Source organism: Enhydra lutris, unplaced genomic scaffold (assembly GCF_002288905.1).
Source record: "Enhydra lutris kenyoni isolate GAN:26980312 unplaced genomic scaffold, ASM228890v2 scaffoldscaffold13, whole genome shotgun sequence".
In the NCBI taxonomy this organism is placed as follows: Eukaryota; Metazoa; Chordata; class Mammalia; order Carnivora; family Mustelidae; genus Enhydra; species Enhydra lutris.
This window is the reverse complement of record NW_019154097.1, coordinates 26,611,194-26,632,321: the sequence shown is the minus strand read 5'-3', so window position 1 is coordinate 26,632,321 and position 21,128 is coordinate 26,611,194. Positions and strand designations below refer to the sequence as shown.

Here is a 21,128-nt window from a genome sequence, read left to right as displayed (position 1 = left end):
GTCTTTCCTAAAATCATTGTTTGTTAAATACCAAAGGTTGAGCTAAAAGATACAAAGAGGAGTAAGACACATAAAGTGCCCAAGCCTGGGGTTCCCACCGCCTAAGGTACAAGCGTGTAAAGAGACCATGTAACAAATGATATCATGACATCATGAACAAAGAACCTGAACAACTTCACACCTGATTTAGAAGGTAATGATCCAAGGAAGATAAGACATTTCAGAGCCAGGGCTAAACTCGGCAGACATCCCTTCACGTTGCTAAACTCTACAGCAGCTTGTGTGTGTATGTCCGAAAATCTAACATGAGCTTCCTCCTCTGCCTTAGAATCCCAGGGATTATTTAACCCTGTAAAAATCTCAGGGACAGTTTTGTATCCAGACGAATAACGTCAGGGCACACTTCCTTATCATAAAGTGTTTTAATATAATGGTTCACTGATTATATTTCAGTTCTGTGTTAAAATGTCTGCTGTGGAGGAAATCTGTACATCAGGAAGCCCAGCTATCAACCACCAGGGCAGCCATCCCTCCAGATGTGTGTTCCAGAGAGTAGAAGGTTCCTCCAGTCATCCAGTGACCTTCACCGTGCTTCCTCTGGAAGTTGGCCTCCACAACATCAACTTTTCACTGGAGACTTCATTTGGAAAAGAAATCTTAGTAAAAACATTACGAGTGGTGGTAAGAAAAATATGCTTTTTTTCTGATTCTTTTTAAAAAACACTTTTTTCATGGGTGGAAGGGATTAAGAGTATACTTATCATGGTGAGCACTGAGTAGTGTATGGAATTGTTGAATCACTATTGTACACCTGACTGTGTATCGATTATAATGGAATTAAAATTTAAAAAAAGAAAGAAAAAGAATGATAACAAACACTATTTTCAACTTTTTTGGAAAAAAAAGTTGTCAGCAGCTTATCATTAAGTGGATCAGAAAAAGAACACAGAAAAACAATATAAATATGAATGTAACAGAATGCTAACATTTGGGGGAAACAAAGTAGAGGTTATCTCAGGTTTTTGGTAGGATTCTTATAACTTTTCTTTCAGTCTGACATTATGTTTTAAAAATTTAAATAAAACAATGGTACTTCGTGATTGTAGAACATATGGAATAATGAAAAGCCACAGAGAAGAAAATTAAAATCACTGATAACTCCCATACCCAAAGACATGCAACTTTGACAATTTGATATATAGTCTTCCAAGGTTTTCCTCCTAACACAATCAAAAGGTGTGTCTTGAAATCTATGTGCCAGACATTATGCCGGGTACTGGAGATCCAGCAATAGATAAGACACAGCCCAGGCATTTATAGTCTAGAATTTATAGTCTAAAAAATGTTTCATTTACAAATAAGTAAAGAGACTAAAAAAGGAAGAAAATTATCATTTATTAAGTACTATTTACCCACATAGTCTATTGAGTGTTTTCGTGTTTTCCTAGTAAGGGTAAGGTTCTTGCCAAGAGTCACATGACTAGTTAATGACAGAACTGGGTCTTCTTAGGTTTTCATTCTCTGACTTACGTTTTTAGCCACGCAATCACTTCAGTAGACATATACTGACTTATTTTGTACAAGACATGTCCTATGTATCTTTGCATGGTAGTTCCATGCACAGACTAAGGAGACAGGCTTCCTGGGTTTGAATCCTGGCTCCACCACTTGCTAGCAGTGTGACATTGGATAAGTTTCTTGATTTCTCTATGTGCCATTTTCTTCATCTACCAAATGGGAGTAATAATAGTTTCTACTTCATGAAGTTTTTTTTTTTTAGGTTAAACAAGATAATACGTACAAAGCATTTAGGTCAATTTCCTGGCTTATGATAACTTCTATTTAAGTATTTGGTCTGGTTATTAGGCAAGTAGCCAGAAAATCTTATTCTTGTATTTATGAATATAAATATTTAAATATACTTTTGCCTTTAAAATTTTTTTCAATTGGAAAGTATCCAAGTTGATCCAAGAATTCAGGTCATATAAATTTAATTTTATTTTTTCATCATTTGAAGGTGGCAGCTGAAATTCAGGGAACAAATTAAGGCTTCACTGAGGGAGTTAAATTTAATTATGTTCTTTACTGAGTGTTTTCTGCCTTTTTAGCCAGAAGGTATCAAAAAGGAAAGTTATGCTGGTGTTACTCTGGACCCAAGGGGTATTTATGGTAGGTATTTTATATGTTGTCTTTTGCTCTAGAAATTAAAGTGTCTAGGTTACCTGAAACGTTGTTTTTCAAAATGTTAGTTGTCTGGAATAAGAAATATTCGTTTCTTAGTTCATTGACATTCTTGATAGCACGTGTTGTATTATAATCTGGATGGGTTTAGAACAAAGAAAAAGAATTCCATTAATTTTAAGTGCAAAGCATTGAAATCGTGATAATTGCATGACTTCTCTTTGATATTAGTCATTTTGTATCCATCACAATGATAATTTATACTATTTTCTTATAGAACCATCAATCCCAAGGAATACCTAAGAAAAAGTCATTTCCATACTTCTTTAACACACAGTATTTGAAAACACAATAATGCTGATTAATCACTTAACTAACTCATTACTTGTTGTTCCTACTATCCTACTTTTTACCCTTCAATAAAGATATTCTGAACCTTCTCACGGTTAGAATTTTGCAAATATCCAAGCACTTAAACAAGGCTCATACACTTATATATACATGAAATTTAGAATGGGTTCAGTTAACAATTCTGTTCAACAAAAAAAGATAGCCTGTCATAGTTCTTATTAAATGGATTAAATTTACCATATTATTGCCTTGAATCATGTTTCTTTGCTTTCAGTCATATAGCAATGAGGGAAAAAAGCTTACCTATAAATCAAGACCCTTAAACCCAGAGAGCCATTTCTGAGAATTGCAAAGCAAAGCAAAGCAAAGAATTCAGACCTTTACCTTTAAATCAGCAGAGTATCATAAGCTAAGGATGACTTCAACAGAGTAACAGGAAGAAAAATCCATCTTAAATGCATATATCCAGATGCTCCCTTTTTTACTTAATTTTATCTTCACATAGACCTTCTTCCAGCCTGTCCATTGTGAAGGATCTGTGGGTAGAGATATTACAAATTCTGAGATTTGGAGCCTCATGAAGTTACTTATATCAAGCCTCAGAGCCAGTGTGTCTTTATTTTCTTCCTGTTTACCCTGTGCCTCCCATACTGACATTACCGCAAACAGATTTGCAAAATGGCCCTGTCTGGTACATTCCAGGTGTGGACATCAGGGCCACACAATGGGAATGATCTTTTATCTGGGAATAAATCTCTCAGTCAAAAATCTTGGTAAAAAATTAGTTATAATAAAACCTATGCCTCTTTCCAATCTTGCCATATAACCGTTTCCCTTATTGTTTTAGACAACTTAGATTTAGGCAGCTTTGTAACTTTCTAGAGAGCTAAATAGGGTAAAGATGACAATTAACTTAGTGCAGTGAGTTTGGAGAGTTTATTAAATACTTCCAATATTTATGTGTCAGAATTGCTATATACTTTATAGAATTCCTTTTTTTTTTTTTTTTAAAGCTAACATGTATTTGGAAAAGTAGGTGGACAATAACATCACTGGAAATTTGGGGAAAAAAATCAGTGAGGGAGAAGAAGGTATCAGAACAAATTATAAAGTAATAGGAATGAAAATAGTGTGGCATCAGCTTAAAATGAGGACTAAATGTAGAAACTCAATCCAAGGAGCCCGCATCTTTGGTTCTTGCTTTCTCTCCCCCACAAGCCTTTGCCTCCAAATCTTCTTTGGGTTGCAGGGAGTTCAGCTCCTCACCATCCCCCACTTCTTGGCACACCACATCACTGGTCTGAGCTGGCCCCTTGTGTTTTCTTTCCTCCCTTCCTTTCTTTTTTTTTGAATGTTATGTTAGTCACCATACAGTACGTCATTAGTTTTTGATGTAGTGTTCCATGATTCATTGTTTGCCTAAAACACCCAGTGTTCCATATAATACGTGCCCTGTTTAATACCCATCACAGGGCTCACCCATCCCTTCACCCCCTCCCCTCTAAAACCTTCAGTTTGAGTCCCAGAGTCCATAGTCTCTCATGATTTGTCTCCCTTCTCTAATTTCCACCCACCTTCATTTTTCCCTTCCTTCTCCTAATGTCCTCCGTGCTATTCCTTATGTTCCACAAATAAGCGAAACCATACGATAATTGTCTTTCTCTGTTTGACTTATTTCACTTAACATAATCTCCTCCAGTCCCAGCCATGTTGATGCAAAATTTGGGTATTCAACCTTTCTGATGGCTGAGTAATATTCCATTGTATATATGGATCACATCTTCTTTATCCATTTGTCTGTTGAAGGACATCTCAACTCCTTCCACTGTTTGGCTTTTGTGGACATTGCTGCTATGAACACTGGGTGCATATAGCCCTTCTTTTCACTACATCTGTATCTTTGGGGTAAATACTCAGTAGTGCAATTGCTGGGTGATAGGGTAGCTCTATTTTTAATTTTTTGATGAACTTCCATACTGTTTTCCATAGTGGCTGTACCAACTTGCATTCCCACCAAAAGTGTAAGAGGGTTCCCCTTTCTCACAACCCCTCCAGTATCTGTTGTGTCTTGTCTTGTCAATTTTTGCCATTCTAACTGGTGTGAGATGGTATCTCAATGTGGTTTTGATTTGAATTTCCCTGATGGCTAATGATGTTGAACATTTTTTCATGTGGCTACTTGAATAGACCAATAACCAGTAACGAGATTGAAGCAGTGATCAACAACCCCCCCAAAAACAAGAGTCCAGGGCGCGATGAATTCCCGGGGAATTCTACCAAACATTCAAAGAAGAAATAATACCTATTCTTCTGAAGCTGCTTCAAAAAATAGAAAAAAGGAAAACTTCCAAACTCATTCTATGAGGCCAGCATTACCTTGATCCCAAAACAGGCAAAGACCTCATCAAAAAGGAGAATTGCAAATCAATATCGCTGATGAATATGGCTGCCAAAATTCTCAACAAGATTCTCCCTACTAGGATCCAACAGTATATTAAAAAGATTATCTGTCATGACTGGGTGGGATTATCCCTGGGATGCAAGTGTGGTTCAATATTTGCAAATCCATCAATGTGATAGAACATGCTAATAAGGGGGGAGAGAAGAAACATATGGTCCTCTCAATTGATGCAGAAAAAGCATTTGACAAAATACAGCATCTTTTTCTGATTAAAACTCTTCAGAGTATAGGGATAGAGGGAACATTCCTCAATTTCATAAAAACCATCTATGAAAAGCCCATTCTCAAATTTGAAAAGCGAGTTCAAAAAGCAAATATCATTCTCAATGGGGAAAAGCTGAGAGCATTTTCCTTAAGACCAGCAACACAATTAGGATGCCCAATCTCACCGCTGGTGTTCAACATAGTACTGGAAATCCTAGCAACAGCAATCAGACAACAAAAAGAAATAAAATGTTTTCAAACTGGCAAAGAAGAAGTCAAACTCTCTCTCTTCCCAGATGACATGATACTTTATGTGGAAAACCCAGAAGACTCCACCCCCAACTAGAAATCATACAGCAATTCAGTAATGTGGCAGGATACAAAATCAATCCATAGAAATCAGTTGCTTTCTTATACACTAACAATGTAACTGTAGAAAGAGAAATTAAAGAATCGATTCCATTTACAATAGCACCAAAAACCTTACCCTGTAATAACCTAAAGAGGTAAAGGATCTATACTCTAGAAACTACAGAACACTTGTGAAGGAAATTGAAGAAGACATGAAAAGATGGAAAAATATTCCGTGCTCATGGATGGGATCGGAAGAATAAACATTGTTAGGATGTCTATGCTACCCAGAGCAATCTATACTTTCAACACCGTCCCAATCAAAATACCAATGGCATTTTTCAAAGTGCTGGAATAAACAATCTTAAAATTTGTATGGAACCAGAAAAGACCCCAAATCGCCAAGGAAATGTTGAAAAAGAAACACAAAGCTGAGGGCATCATGTTGCCTGATTTTAAGATATATTACAAGGCATGATCACCAAGACATCATGGTACTGGCACTAAAACAGACCCATGGATCAATGGAACAGAGTAGAGACCCCAGATATGGACCTTCAACTCTATGGTCAACTAATCTTTGACAAAGCAGGAAAAAATATCCAGTGGAAAAAAGACAGTCTCTTCAATAAATTGTGCTGAGAAACTTGGACAGCTATATACAGAAGAATGAAACTCGATCTTACACCATACACAAGAATAAACTCTAAATGGATGAAAGACCTCAATGTGAGACAGGAATCCATCAAAATTCTAGAGGGGAACATATGTAGTAACCTTTTGGACATCCTCCCTTTATTCCTGACCCCTGCTCCAATTTCCCTTCCTTTAAATGCACCCACTCAGATCCTATTCTCTATCCTACTCTATTTCTTAAGTTTTTAAACTCAACATTCTGTTTTAAAGGAATACTCACTGCTTCTTACAGTGTTTCAGAGTATATTCCACCACAATTTTACTTATCCGTCCTCTAGTGACAGATTCCCCACCATTGTGAGCAATACTGCAGTGAACATTATACATCTCCCTTTACAGATCTGTCAGCATTAATCCGGACTGTATATCCAGGAGTGTGACTGCTGGGTCAGAGGGCATACATATGTTGAATATTATTAACTGCTGTCCTGTTGGTCTTCAGAATGGCTGTGCTATTTACACATCTGCCAGCACCGTGTGAACATTGTCATCTCTCTACATCCTCACCAGCACTTGTATTATTGCTGGGGTGTTATTACTCTAAAATGTGCCATTTATGAGAGGCATAGGATGCTGTCTCATTGTTTTAGTTTGGATCCTTCTGAGTACAAAACATTTCCCCATATGCTTATTGGCCATTTGGGCTTCCCATCTGTGAATTTCCTATTCTTACCTTTTGTACCTTGTTCTACTTTCCTTTTGGATTTTTTTTTGGGGGGGGAGTCTATTTCTAATTGATTTTTGTCTCTGGTGTACATTTTTTAAAAAGATTTTTTATTTATTTGAGAGAGAGCGAGCGAGCATGTGTGTGAGCGAGAGGAAGAAGGGGCAGTGGGAGAGGGAGAGAGACTCTCCAGCAGACTCCCTGCTGAGCACTAAGCTGCATATGGGGCTCTATCTCATGACCATGAGATCATAACCTGAGCAGAAATCAAGAGTCAGACCCTTAACTGACTGAGCCACCCAGGCAGTCCTCTGGTATACTTTTTTGAGCAATAGTGAACCCTAGTGGGTTTTGAATAGGAATCCTTTATTCTGATATAGCCAATTCATTATAATTTTACTTTACAACTATTACATATTTTGGGGGTAATCTTTAAGAATTCTTTCCCTGCTCTTAGTTCACAGAGATATTATATATTTTACCCTATTGGTTTTACAGATTTGACTTTTAAATGTGTTAATCTCTCTCGCATCTACCTTTATATGTGATGTCTTGATGGGCCTTTTATTTTTATTTTTTTAAGATTTTATTTATTTGTCATAGAGAAAGAAAAAAGACAAGCAGGGGGAGTGGCAGGCAGCAGGAGAAGCAGGCTCCCCACTCAGCAGGGAGCCCAACGCAGGTCTCCATCCCGGGACCCTGGGATCATGACCTGAGCAGAAGGCAGACAGATGCTTAACTGACTGAGCCACCCAGGTATCCCTTGATGAGTCTTTTATCATGATTCCTGACAAGGAGTAATATTGACTTCTGTTAGTTTCAGTTTTCACTTCTGTACCTTTTCAATCTGGTAGCAGAATTGCTAATAAGAATTGAAATAGCCAAGGGCAGATATCAATAGAAAAACTAATGGAGCATCAAATTTAGATAATTTCAGACAACCGATTATCATTAAGTACAATGTATTGTTTGCCAGAATCTTTGTCTATATTATTCTCACCCTTATTAAAATCCTTTGAGGAAAATATTATTACCTCTATGGAACTGATGAGCACATCAAGGCACAGAAAGGTAAAGTGTCTTGCCCAGTGTCACATATAGAGGACTCCTTCTGAGTTCCATGCTCTTTCAACCACACCGCAAACTTCTTAAATGTCTTCACTGAGTTTTATTTTAATATTATATCCTCAGGGGCACCTGGGGGCCCTGGTTAAGCATCTGCCTTCTTTTCCCGTTATGATCCTGTGGTCCTGTTATCAAGCCCCGCTTCAGGCTCCCTGCCCAGCAGGAAGCCTGCTTCTCTCCCTCTCCCACTCTTTCTGTTTGTATTCCCTCTCTTGCTGACTCTCTCTCTGTCAAATAAATAGATAAAATCTTTTAAAAAAAAAATTACATCCTCAGCGTTTATTAAAAGTTAATGAAGAAAGAAGTTACCTGAGGAACATTCCTGTCTCTTTCGCAAAGCTATGTACTTGCCCCATTAAGTGGCAAAATGTCACTATTTTCTTTCAGCATCCGCCCTGTGCCAGGGACAGTGGTAAATGCTGGGACTACAGCTTTCAATAAGAGACGGTTCCTGCCCTCAGAGCTTTCCTGGTAGGACAATGAGAGGTGGGGGTCTCTGTGGTGACTGCTGTTGGTCCACAGTAAAACTTCTGAGATTAGATCCAAGCTTCATCTCTGCCCGCTCTGTGGCCTGGAGCAATTTGCTTTCTAAACCTCAGTTTTCTCATCTATAAAATAAAAACAATAACAATAGACCTAGCAAACAGGGTTGTCGTAAGATCCAGTATAACAATGCATTTAGAAGATTAGCAGAGTGCTTGGTGTTCTATCAGTAGAATGATAAATACCATTTTTATGAAACAAACCAATGATTAAAGTAGAAAAATGCTCAGATAACAAGTATGCTAAAACTCTGTTATTGGACATAGAGAAAAAGTGTCTAAGTTAAATTGAGAGAAAGTGGAAAGAATTTCAGGGCATGTATCCCAATGGAGCTAATCTTCAAATATCCTTGACTGAGCAATTACATTAGTTATTTTTAACTTTCAGTTCCGAGAATAATTTTTTCTCTTTGGACAAAACGGCATGCTCCCTTTTTCTGGTGGAATAAATTTATAAACCTATTTATTTCCTATTTTGTAATGACCAGGAAGCTTACAGTTAAATTTAATGCTCTAAGGAGATTATATAAGCCTAGGGTTTGATAAAAATCCTTGATTATTTTTAACTTACTTTTAAAATTTTAGTATAGTTATTATAGGAGGGACTTTTATTTTCTTTTTTTTTTTTTTTAGATTTTATTTATTTATTTGGTGGAGGCAAAACAAGAGAGGAAACACAAGCAGGGGGAGTGGGAGAGGAAGAAGCAGGCTTCCCGCTGAGCAGGGAGCCTGACTTGGGACTCTATTCCAGGACCCTGGGATCATGACCTGAGCCGAAGGCAGACGCTTAATGACTGAAACCAGCCAGGTGCCCCAAAGGGCCTTTTATTTTAAGACAATTCTTTGGAAGCTAGTATATTATAAATAACCTGCAACTGGGGTTCCTTCAAGAATTCTGGGTAAACCTATGAGATTCTACTTCACACCAGTCAGAATGGCTAAAATTAACAAGACAGGAAATGACAGATTGTGGTGAGGATGCCGAGAAAGGGGAACCCTCCTACACTGTTGGTAGGAATGCAAGTTGATGCAGCCACTCTGGAAAACAGTATGGAAATTTCTCAAGATGTTAAAAATAGAACTATCCTATCACCCAGCAATTGCACTACTAGGGATTTACCCCAAAGATACAAATGTAGTGATCTAAAGGGGCACCTGCACCTTAATATTTATAGCAGCAATGTCCACAATAGCCAAACTGTGGAAAGAGCCCAGATGTCCATCGACTAATGAATGGATAAAGAAGATGTGGAATTTATATGCAATGGAATATCTCTCAGCCATTAAAAAAAAAAAAAAATGAAATCCTGCCATTTGCAGCATGGATGGAACCAGAGGGTATCATGCTAAGCAAAATAAGTTAATCAAAGAAAGACAATTATCATGTGATCTCACTCATCTGTGGAATTTAAGAAACGAAACAGAGGAGCACAGGGGAAGGGAGGGAGAAATAAAACAAGACGAAATCAGAGAGGGAGAAAAACCATAAGAGACTCTTTTTTTTTTTCCCCCCATAAGAGACTCTTAATCATAGGAAACAAACTGAGTGTTTCTGGAGGGGAGGGAGGTAGGGGAATGGGGTAACTGGGTGATGGATATTAAGGAAGGCATGGGATGTAATGAGCACTGGGTGTTATATAAGACTGATGAATCACTGACCTCTACCTCTGAAACTGATAATACAATATGTGTTAATTAATAGAATTTAAATTTTTTTAAAAAGAATTCTGTGTAAATCTAATAATTTTTTTTTTTAATTTCAGGTGTCATTAGTCGACGAAAAGAGTTCCCATACAGGGTACCATTAGATTTGGTCCCCAAAACAAAAGTCCAAAGGATTGTGAGTATAAAAGGTAAAGTGACAAATGCCATTTTTATTTTTCATTTCACTTTATGCTTTAAATAACAAATATCCTCATGATTATTTTGTTTCTCCTCTTCTCTCTCTTCTCTACTTAGAAGCATGTACAAATCCACCTCTGGGGAAACCCTGCTCTTTCTACCACCTTCAAACCCCCAACCGCTTTTCTGACTGTTTTCTCCTATTGGCCTGATTTAAATGGAGATTCATTCTCCCATGATGAAGGGTGGGGGTTACCACGGACCCAAAGACTTCTCTCAAACTTTCCGTTTCCATTTCCAACCACTCTTGCTCCAGAGAGGGCTTTGTGACCTATAAATGGCGCCACCAGAGTTGCGCTGCTCTGCTGAAATATCAGTCCCAGAGTAGTTCTTTCCCCTCAGGTACATTTGCAGAAGTGGCAGCTTCAGTGAGTTTCCTCTGGTCTTCCTCTTCAGTCATATGTCATCAAAACAATAGAATGTCCTGACTAACTTTATCTCAGATAAAGCCCTGGGCTCACAGAATGTTACTACTGTGAGAAACTTTTTTAATCATGTGCAATCCTGGTGGTGTTTATGTGAAAATTTGATTGCCTAGTATCACCCGGTGGCTTTTGGACAGAGTCCCCACAGCACTCACAGAACACTCACAGCCCAGGCATTTTGCTTTGCTTTGTGGGAGCAATTGATTCATAGAGTTTACAATGTCTAAAGCTATCAGGTTGGACAAGAACAAATTTGCCATATCTATGCCCTATCTATGCGGTGATCTGCCTGCTACATTATACCATCTTAACACCATATTCCAGGGGCATTTTTAAACCTGTTCTTGGTGTTTCTTTTAGATCCATATTCCTCACTAGATCTTTTCTGTCTCTCCCCAGCTAAGAAGTTAATTCAACTGCCTAGATAAAAAGAAAAGAACAAGGGGGCGCCTGGGTGGCTCAGTCGATTAAGTGTCCGACTCCTGATTTCAGCTCAGGTCATGATCTCAGTGTTGTGAGATCGAGCCCTGAGTCGGGCTCTGCACTGGGCATGGAACCTGCTTAAGATTCTCTCTCTTTCTCACCCTTTATCTCTTCCCCACCCCCCCCGCTGCCCCACTGCTTGCTCTCATTTTCTCTTTCTCTCTCAAAAAAAGGTAAGAACAGGGATAGTTGCTCTTCTCTCTATTTAAAATATATCATTACTCAGAAGTTGTTAGAAACTGATGGTGCCTTTACCTTGATTTGTTTTTTTGTTTGTTTGTTTGTTTGTTTGTTTGTTACAGGACTGCTTATAGGTGAGGTCATATCTGCCATTCTGAGTCAGGAAGGCATTAATATTCTTACCCACCTCCCCAAGGGGAATGCGGAAGCAGAACTGATGAGTGTTGTCCCTGTATTCTATGTTTTTCACTACCTGGAAGCAGGGAACAATTGGGACATTTTTTCTACTAATTCATTAGCTAAAAGATGGAACCTGGAGAGAAAACTTAGAGAAGGTAAAAAAAAAAAATCTACTTTACATATTGTACATAAAAATGTTGTGACTTTTAAACTAATGGTGTAATTAAACTAATATTTAAGGTTTTATGAATTACACAGAGCTTAATCATAAAAGCATTTCTGTAAAAAGAAAATTGTGAGATAGACACAACTATATAAATAAATACTATTTTCTGTAGCATTTGGCTTAACTTAACAAAATGCCTGGATGAGAGACAAGACACCTGCATTCCAACCCCTACAGAGCACTTCCTTCCTTCTTGAATGAACTCAGAATGTTCTACTTGATAATTCCCAATTCAAACGATTCATGATTCAGATACTTCTTTCGAGAAGTTTAACATTGGCCGCAGAGCACATGCTTGTTGCCCAACACCAAAGGAAGTCTACCATTCCCAGGAGCTAATAAACACTCTTTGCGTAGAAATGAAGGTCAGTGAAGCACTATGTTCTTTTTCTGGTGCCTCTTAGGATTGGTGAGCATCATGTCCTACAGAAATTCTGACTACTCTTACAGCATGTGGAAGGGTGGAAGTGCTAGCACCTGGTAAGTAGAAGGTTTGGATTTGCATTTTCATAAAATAGTTGATTAATTAACTAGAGAATCTTAATGGAAATTCCATTCATCCATTTGCTCAGGCTGGAAGTGTAGTTATCCTTCATTGCCTTTTTTCTTTTCAAGTCATGTCTGATCTAGCAAATACTTCTGGCTGTACCTTCAAAATGTATCCTAAGCGTGACTACTCCTTACAAACCCCACCACGCCATCCTGGTCCAAGTCACTCCCATGTCTTACCTGGACTATTGTACTAACCTCCTCTGCTCTTTTGTCTTCCACCTTTCCCCTCTTTATCTATACTGAACACAGCAACTGGAGTGACCCTGTTAAAACCTGAATTAGGTCCCGTCACTCAGAACCATTTGGGAGCTTCCCATCTTACCCAGGGTAGAAACCAAACTTACTGTAAACCCCAAGGCCCTACATGGTGTGGCTTCATCTCACCTCTCCAACTACATCCCCTACTATTCTCTTTCCTTCCACTCAAGCCCTACTGGCCTCTTTGATGTTCCTTGAACATATGAGGCATTCCACTTCAGCGTCTTTGCAACCACTGTTACCTCTGTCAGAAATGTTCTTCAGGTATCAGTGTCTAGTTCCCTTACCTCCCTCAGGTCTTTACCAAAAGTCGCCTTCTCAATGAGGCCTCTACTAATCATTCTATCAAAAGTTGCATTCCATTCCCATCCCAACATTTCATATCCTGCTCCTCAACTTTCCCTTTCTCCTTAAAATTTATCATTAACATTCTTACTTATCTCACCTGTTACCTGTCTTGCCACTAGAACATAAGCTCCACGTGGGCAGTCTCAAGAATTCTGAGTGTCTGGTACACACCTGACATGTAGCAGGTGCTCAGTAAGTACTTATCAGTGAAGCATAATAACTTCCTTATTCAGACAGGCAAGACTGTCTGAATTAACTGAAAGTACACATTGCAATCGATTTTCAGAAAAAAATATTATCATGCACTGACAAAGTATGTAATGAAAATATAGTGTTCCAAGTGCTTTATAAATTCTACTATATGAAACACTTTTAAGGCTTTTACAATCTGGAATAACTGACTTTTAGATTATGCCCTGTAACTATTGAGAGTCCCCCGGATTTCATCCTTCACCTCTTATTTTCTGTAATCTCTCCTTGTGCAATCTCATCTTTACCCATGATTTCCATAATTTCTACACAGATGATTCCCTAATTGATGTTTCGAGGCCTAACTTCTTACCTAAGCTCCAAATCCACATTTCTAGGGATCTGGGAGCCAAAGGCCCTTCAAACATAATCCATGCCAAATTCAGTTTTTTGTTTCGGTTTCCTTAATCTGTGGGTGGCAATACTCTATACAAGTTTGAATCATCCCTTTCCTTTTGGCTCTATATCCAACCAGTTATCAAGTCCACAGATTGTACCTTAGAAGAGGTCTAACCATATGCGGGCAGCATGTTTTAAAAGACATGTAGACCCCTAGAGCATGCCTACTGGAGGATACCCACCAGGTTGCAAGGGTTAGGGCTTAGAAACAAGCACAGCAACAGCTGGGAACTAAATGCTTAGAGGACGAAATGCCCCCTCTCCCCAAGAAGATGCAGTAGACTTTCAGTAAATATCTGGGGCCTCTCGAGAGTTCTCGGCAAGACTGAGTGGATGTTGTTCAGCCAAAAATGCAGAAATATTTGGGTACTGTCCTAGACTGAACTCCACAAGTTCCTTGAGAGAAACATACACAGAATAAAATGGCCAGTATCTGAAGACCTTCAAAATATTTTTTTAGGAATACAAAATATAATACATCATTCATTTTATTTTATTTTTAAAGATTTTATTTATTTATTTGTGAGAGAGTATGAGCGAGCACAAGCAGGGGGGAGGGCCAGAGAGAAAGGGAGAAACAGGCTCTCTGCTGAGCACGGAGCCCCATGTGGGTCTTAATCCCTGGACCCTGGGATCATGACCTGAGCCGAAGTCAAACACTTAACTGACTGAGCCACCCAGGTGGCCCAATATATTGTTCATTTTAGAAAGAAAAATGAAAATAAAACATTTTAAGTGAGAGGGAAAGTCAAGTAGTCTTACTCTCAGAAGTGAAGGGCTGAAGGGCCAGTAGCTCTGGGTGCTCAGAGAGTGAGGGAATGGGAACAGAAGAGTGGAGGTGAGATAAAGAGGTATTGCGGGGTTATGAATTAGATACTCTTGGACATCTTTAAGAGGTATTAGTAGCGACTGAAATTGCTTCAAAAAGCAAAAAACAAAAACAAGAAAACCTCAGTAATCATGATAGTTAAAGCTTCCTTGTGAGGTAGTGAGTTCTGTGTCAATGGCACGGCTCAAGAGGAAGCGGGGTAAACACTCCTGTGAATGTTGGGGAAAATGAATGTTGTCAGACCTCAGACAAGACTTTAGATTAACCAGCTTGTACACATTGTACAATCTAGAATTTTAAGATCTTTCTCTTCTAGGTCTCATGTTCATATGTCAGTGCCCTGACTCAAAACTATTTACTTCACCACTATTGTCTTTAACTTTAGAGTAATTTTGTTTTTAATCATCAGGCATCAATTTTTTAGTTTGTGTGCTGGTTAGCAATGTTGCAATCGCAAAAGATGTATTGTTCACATTTGTTGACTGAACATTTTTGGAGATCTTCCTAAAATCTCTTCCCTTGTAAAATGGTGACAACATACTTTAGAATTGTATGATTTAAAATGTTATTTTCTTTTAAAGAATAAATATCATTTTAACTAAAACACACATAAGTTGAAAGCCAAAGGGATTGAACATCTAAATATTAATTATTTGATTTTGTCTTAAGGTTAACAGCTTTTGTTTTAAGAGTACTTGGACAAATAAGTAAATACGTAAATCAGAACCAGAATTCAATTTGTAATGGTTTATTGTGGCTGGTGGAGAATGCTCAACTAGAAAATGGATCTTTCAAGGAAAATTCCGAGTATCAGCCAATAAAATTACAGGTAAGGAAACCAAATATATAGATTCGCAACTGTTTTTTTTTTAATAGACATTTATTTTAGATTCAGATTTACAGGGAAGTTGCAAGACATTTACAGCGTTTCTGAGTGCCATGAACCAATGTACCTTTTCTTTATTCCTTTTTTTTTTTTCAGCGTAACAGTATTCCTTGTTTTTGCACCACACCCAGTGCTCCATGCAATCCGTGCCCTCTCCAATACCCACCACCTGGTTCCCCCAACCTCCCACCCCCCGCTGCTTCAAACCCCTCAGATTGTTTTTCAGAGTCCATAGTCTCTCATGGTTCACCTCCCCCTCCAATTTCCCCCAACTCCCTTCTCCTCTCTAACTCTCCTTGTCCTCCATGTTATTTGTTATGCTCCACAAATAAGTGAAACCATATGATATTTATAAGTCTGAGTTTTGTTCTCATCCTATTTTAGAAGTTTGAAGAAGAGAAAAAATATATATGCCTTTAAGAAAGTCCTGTTGTGTACAGGCAAAGAATATGAAAGTTCTTCTTGCACTCCTCTTCACACAATTCAGTACAGGTCAGATGAGAGATGCCTATGACATCTCTTATATCACAGGCACTGGTGGTCCACAGGGTGTAAGTACTAGAGATCTTAGAACAGATAAAATGTACTCATCTGTCTACATACCCTTGATATAGACTCCATACTTGAAACTCAGAGCCTTCTTACATATCAGGGCTGCAAGGTGTTGTCATGAAAGATGGGACCCTATTTATATCCTGTTAGTAAGAGGGATTAGGATCAGTTTTATTAAACTGTGCAACAAAGTGTTGTATAATGTTAGAATCTACTTATAAACTTGAATTACAAAGTAATTGTAGTATCTCTCCAAGATACCAGTACAGTATCTTTTACTCCCTTCTACTCCTTAGAATGTTTCTTTAAAATTCAAAGGTGTTTTTAGTTTGGTTGGTTAGTTTTGTTTGTTTTGTTTCATTTTTGTTTTGTTTTGTTTTGGGTTTTTGCTTTTGTTTTTGTTTTTGCCTGCCCTAATCTAATCCCTTTCTGGCATGATATCAGGCATAAATGGCTCCCTGGGTAACAGGAAACTCATATGTCCTTCTGTTGCACCAATAGCAGAGTAGGACTCCCACAAGAAACAGAGGGCAACTGACATCATCCAGGTGCTACCTGAAGAATAAAATACTACAATAAATTTTTTCTAAAGATGCCCATGTATCCATCCACCCATCTGTCTATATTTATTGAACGACCATTCACTGAGCACCTAATACATGCAAGGGTCTGTTTAGAACACAATCAGGGAGGAAGTGTGGGAAGGATAGACTGCCACAAAGCTCACACACTGGTAGGGAAAGTGGGCTATACATACTAGCAACTCTAATCTACATATAATTGTGTGTGTTCATTTACGTATACAAGAAATACTTACTGAATGTGTACTAAGTGCTAGATGGTAGAGACACAAGAGTGAACAAAACAATTGTGATCACTGAGGCCATAGAGCTTATGATCTAGCAGAGAAGTCAGATGTCAGTAAGTAATTTCAAGTGTTCCATACATGTTAGGAAAAGGGAAATACAGTTTCGTTGAAAGCAACGGCTCCAATCTCATATGGGAGAATTGGAAAAAATGAGCTGGCCAGGATCCTGGGAGCTAGGTAGGAGGAAGGCAGGAAGAGTGTTCCAAGTGATGCAAACATGTGCCTGGCATTTTGAAGTGGAGGGAGAGGGTGGTTCATGCAAATAACTGGGGCCAAAAGAGCGAGGGGGTGAGTGGCATGAAATAAATCTGGAGAGTTAAATAGAGGACACTTTGGAAGATCGTATAAACATTGCATTGGAATGTGACTGCTCTAAGAGGAAATAATATGGGAGAACAAAGTCTGAATAGTGCTTCAGAGAGGGAGATGTTTTTCAACAGGGTTTTGAAGGAGGGGGAGAAATTTGTGGTGAAGAGGTATGAAGTGGAACTTCAGTGGAAGGGGAGGGAGAGAAAGGCATGTGAAGGTATTTGAGTGAGGAAGATCCGGATCTTCCTGAGAAATGGCAAGCAGTCCAACTGGAATGCATAAAGGGAGAAGGGGAGATTAGAACCAGGTCGTTTCATTTTAAGGACACCGTTTCACTCTCCATTTAAAACATTGCTTATTTTTAGGGTACCTTGCCTATTGAAGCCCGAGAGAATGCCTTATATCTTACAGCCTTTACAGTGATTGGGTTTAGAAAGGCTTTTGAAATATGCCCCACAGTGGTAAGTAAGAGTTTCCTTCCTCTAACACTGATCGTCTGTTTCTATACCATTTAGTGGGAGGGGCCACCTTGAAAATAAAGTTAGCTCCAAAATCAAAAGATTGCAGAATTATGATAGATATTAGAGACCCTCTAGCCCAACCTACTTGTTGACAGTTGCAAAAACTAAGACCTATGGGTAAGGTGGCTTTAATTGTCCAGTATCACGGGCTACTAAATTATGGATTGGGCAGTAGAACCAATAACTTGAGCTAAGGAGAAAATGACGTGTGTCCCTAGCTTCCTTCCAGTGTCTCTGGTAATATTACAACATGCATATGACTGTTATTCTACAATGGAGGCATTTTATATCATGGAACTACTAAGACCACATGATAGTATATTTGTTTCTTTGGGGTGTGCCATTTCATTTGCTTGGAAGCTGAGGGGAAGAGGAGAAGATTCACCTGAATGAGTCAACGTGGAAGACTCCAAGGGGTAGCAGAGATGTTTCTCTGATCTGGGAAGAGACAGTCCCTGACATGAGGTCAAACACACCTGCCTGCAAATCAGAAGCAAATTAGACAATGTCCTTCAAACGAGCCTACAGAACAGACATGGAGGAACCCAAAGGTGGTTTGTAGGACTTCATCCCCAAAACAAAATAATGTTTTTAGTTTGTTTCAAGATAATTGTTATTTAAACTTAATAAGACAAAATAATCAACAAGGGACAAGTTCCCCGGGTCCTAGAGGGCCAGTCGACACCTAGTGGTACCTGAGCGAGAAAAAACAGTGGAGCTGAAGAGCTGGGCAAGTTGACTGCTGCAGCGCACTAGACTTTGTCCTCATGCACGTATCCAAAATAAATACTTCAGTTGTCTCAAGACAAAGTAATAGAGACAATTTCCCCAGAAATTCGTAGGATCAAAAGGCACTCTGGGGCACCTGGGTGGCGCAGTGGTTAAAGCCTCTGCCTTCGGCTCAGGTCATGATCCCAGGGTCCTGGGATCGAGCCTCACATCGGGCTCTCTGCTCAGCAGGGAGCCTGCCTCCTCCTCCTCCTCTCTCTCTGCCTGCCTCTCTGCCTACTTGTGATCTGTCTGTCAAATAAATAAAAATCTTAAAAAAAAAAAGGCACTCTGGCAGCTTGTTTCTTTTCCTTCTATTTATGCTTTTATTTACTAAAATTCCTTTTGAAAATATGAGCTATCTCAGCTATGCCAAGGCAGGGACATGAGGAAAGCTGTGTCTGTGCTCTGCTTCTTCTTCCCAGAGACTACATCTGATATGGGAAGGAGAAACTAAAGGGAAAAACATCAACAGAGATGAGAACTGAGGGGCAAAAACTGGACCCAATTTGGACAAGCACATTTTTCCTCTGAGATTGTACTCTGCTCCTTCTCCTAGAGGGATTGGCTTCAGGGAGATACCATCCACTTCCATTAAGTCATTTCTCACTCTACCCTTCATCTTGCCTGCCCGGGGATGGTGCCACCTGGGGGTAGTTCTCATCAGTTGACAGGTTGAGGCTTGACAAACCTAGGTATCTTTTGCTCTTGTTTCCAGAAAATCAGCGCGGCTCTCACTAAAGCTGATTCCTTTCTGCTTGAAAATGCCCTCTCAGCCCAGAGCACCTTTACACTGGCCATTTCTGCTTATGCTCTTTCCCTGGGAGACAAAAGTCACCCACGGTTTCAACCAATTGTCGCAGCCCTGAAGAGGAAGGCTTTTGTTAAAGGTATGACTTGTTTCGTACATTTATTCGGCAAATGTTAATAAGCATATAGAGTCTGCTAGTTCTGGGAAGGAGCTTAGGGTTTGCAAAGTTGAATAAGACACCATCTCTGTCCTAAAGGAACAAATCATCATAATACAATATAGTAAGTGCTGTTATTCACTCATTCAGCATATGCATTGAGTACCTCCTATATACCAGACACTGTTCTAGGTTCTAGGGATAAAGCAACAGACCAAAAGGAAAAAAGAAAAGTCCAGGTCCTCATGGAACTTACATTCCAGTTATGGAGAGACAGACAAACCTGGTAAGTAAAATATTTCAAAAAGTGAATAGGTTAATGATGATTGATATGAAGAAAAATGAAGCAGGGGAGGGAGACAGGGAGAAGGAGTAGGTTGTAATTTAAACCTCCCTGAGAAGCTAGTACTTGAGTTGAGACCTGATGGAGGTGAGAAAGCAAGCTGGGGCTGTCCGAATGATGTTCCCGCTGGAGAAGCAGCATGTGCATATGCCTGAGGCAGGAGGGCGCCTGGAGCTCCAAGAATGGCAAGGAGGCCAGTATTGCTGGAGAGGAGTGAGATGATGGGGAGACCAGGGAAGGAAAGGGGGAAGGAGTGAGGGAGGATCATATACAGCCTTGGAAGTTATCACAGGAGCTCCACAAGACCGTTGTACAATGTGCACGGCTCCCAACCAGGCCAGTGAACTGAGGCTGAAATTCAGCTTGTGAATTCCCCTAGCCAGGCACTCTGGGTTGGGTCTGCTTCTGCTCAGACCAAGGGGTGCCTGTGTCTCATTCACATCCAGGTGCTGTGGGGGCCAGTGGAAGCCCAAAGCTTTAACTTCCACTTCAAGTGAAAAGAGAAGGCACTGGAGGACTTTTTGCAGAGAGGGGTGTGCTGATTGCCAGTTTATTTCACTTTCCACTCTGGCTTATCCTGTATTGGGTTGGCTATATGTGTATTTCATTTTGAAAAATAAAGATACCACTTCCTATGGGTCAGGAGTAAAGAGATAGAAACAGGCTAACAGTGATCCCTGGCCAGTGTTCCTATCGCAGCACGGGCATAGTTGGACACTTCTGAGCCCTCTCCTGGCTGAGGTTTTCTAAAAGCTTGATAAATATAACATGAAGTATACTACTAGGTACAAGATTTAATTTTTGTCATAATTTAAAAATGACTGAATCTTAAAAAGATAAAATAAAATAAAAAGAAAAATGACTGAACCTCAAAACCACTTGTACAGTGCTTTTTAAATAATGCAAAAGAATATCTTAGGTCTTAGAAGATAGGGATCATAAAATCATAGAATTTAAGAAGAGGTCTTAATAATTCAAATAATGTTTGCGCTGAAAGTATCTTCAAAAACCAAAATTTTCATTCTAACTACAACAAATCTGAGTCTTTGAGAAGGAGGGGAAACATTGTCCAAAGTCATGCAAATAACATAATCGTGAATTGTAAACAGATACATCAAAATCTTGACTAACCTTCAAAAATGATTTCCAAATATGCCTTATTGTTTTTTTAGAGATAATCTATTTTTAAAGGATATAAAGTGACAAGTCTAAATTACTAGAGCAAAAACAAATATAATTTAGAACTTAGCTTATGAAAAGTATTGCATATATGAAATTATCTTTAGTGCTTTACATTGGGAAGAGATCATAAAAGACTGAACTAAGGCTTTGGGCATGATCTCATAATTTCTAGGACACAGAATTTT

At 39.0% G+C, this 21,128-nt stretch overlaps 1 protein-coding gene across 1 annotated transcript in view; it reads left to right on the top strand.

The window, feature by feature from the left end:
- The window catches only part of LOC111145939 (complement C5), an 85,718-nt gene that overhangs the window by 41,965 nt on the left and 22,625 nt on the right, over positions 1-21,128 (top strand). Inside the window, exons 21-28 of the mRNA XM_022501255.1 lie at positions 454-681; positions 2,109-2,169; positions 10,339-10,428; positions 11,688-11,900; positions 12,376-12,451; positions 15,276-15,435; positions 17,587-17,682; positions 19,229-19,400. Coding sequence (XP_022356963.1) covers positions 454-681; positions 2,109-2,169; positions 10,339-10,428; positions 11,688-11,900; positions 12,376-12,451; positions 15,276-15,435; positions 17,587-17,682; positions 19,229-19,400 — 1,096 coding nt within the window. The remainder of the gene's footprint in view (positions 1-453; positions 682-2,108; positions 2,170-10,338; positions 10,429-11,687; positions 11,901-12,375; positions 12,452-15,275; positions 15,436-17,586; positions 17,683-19,228; positions 19,401-21,128) is intronic.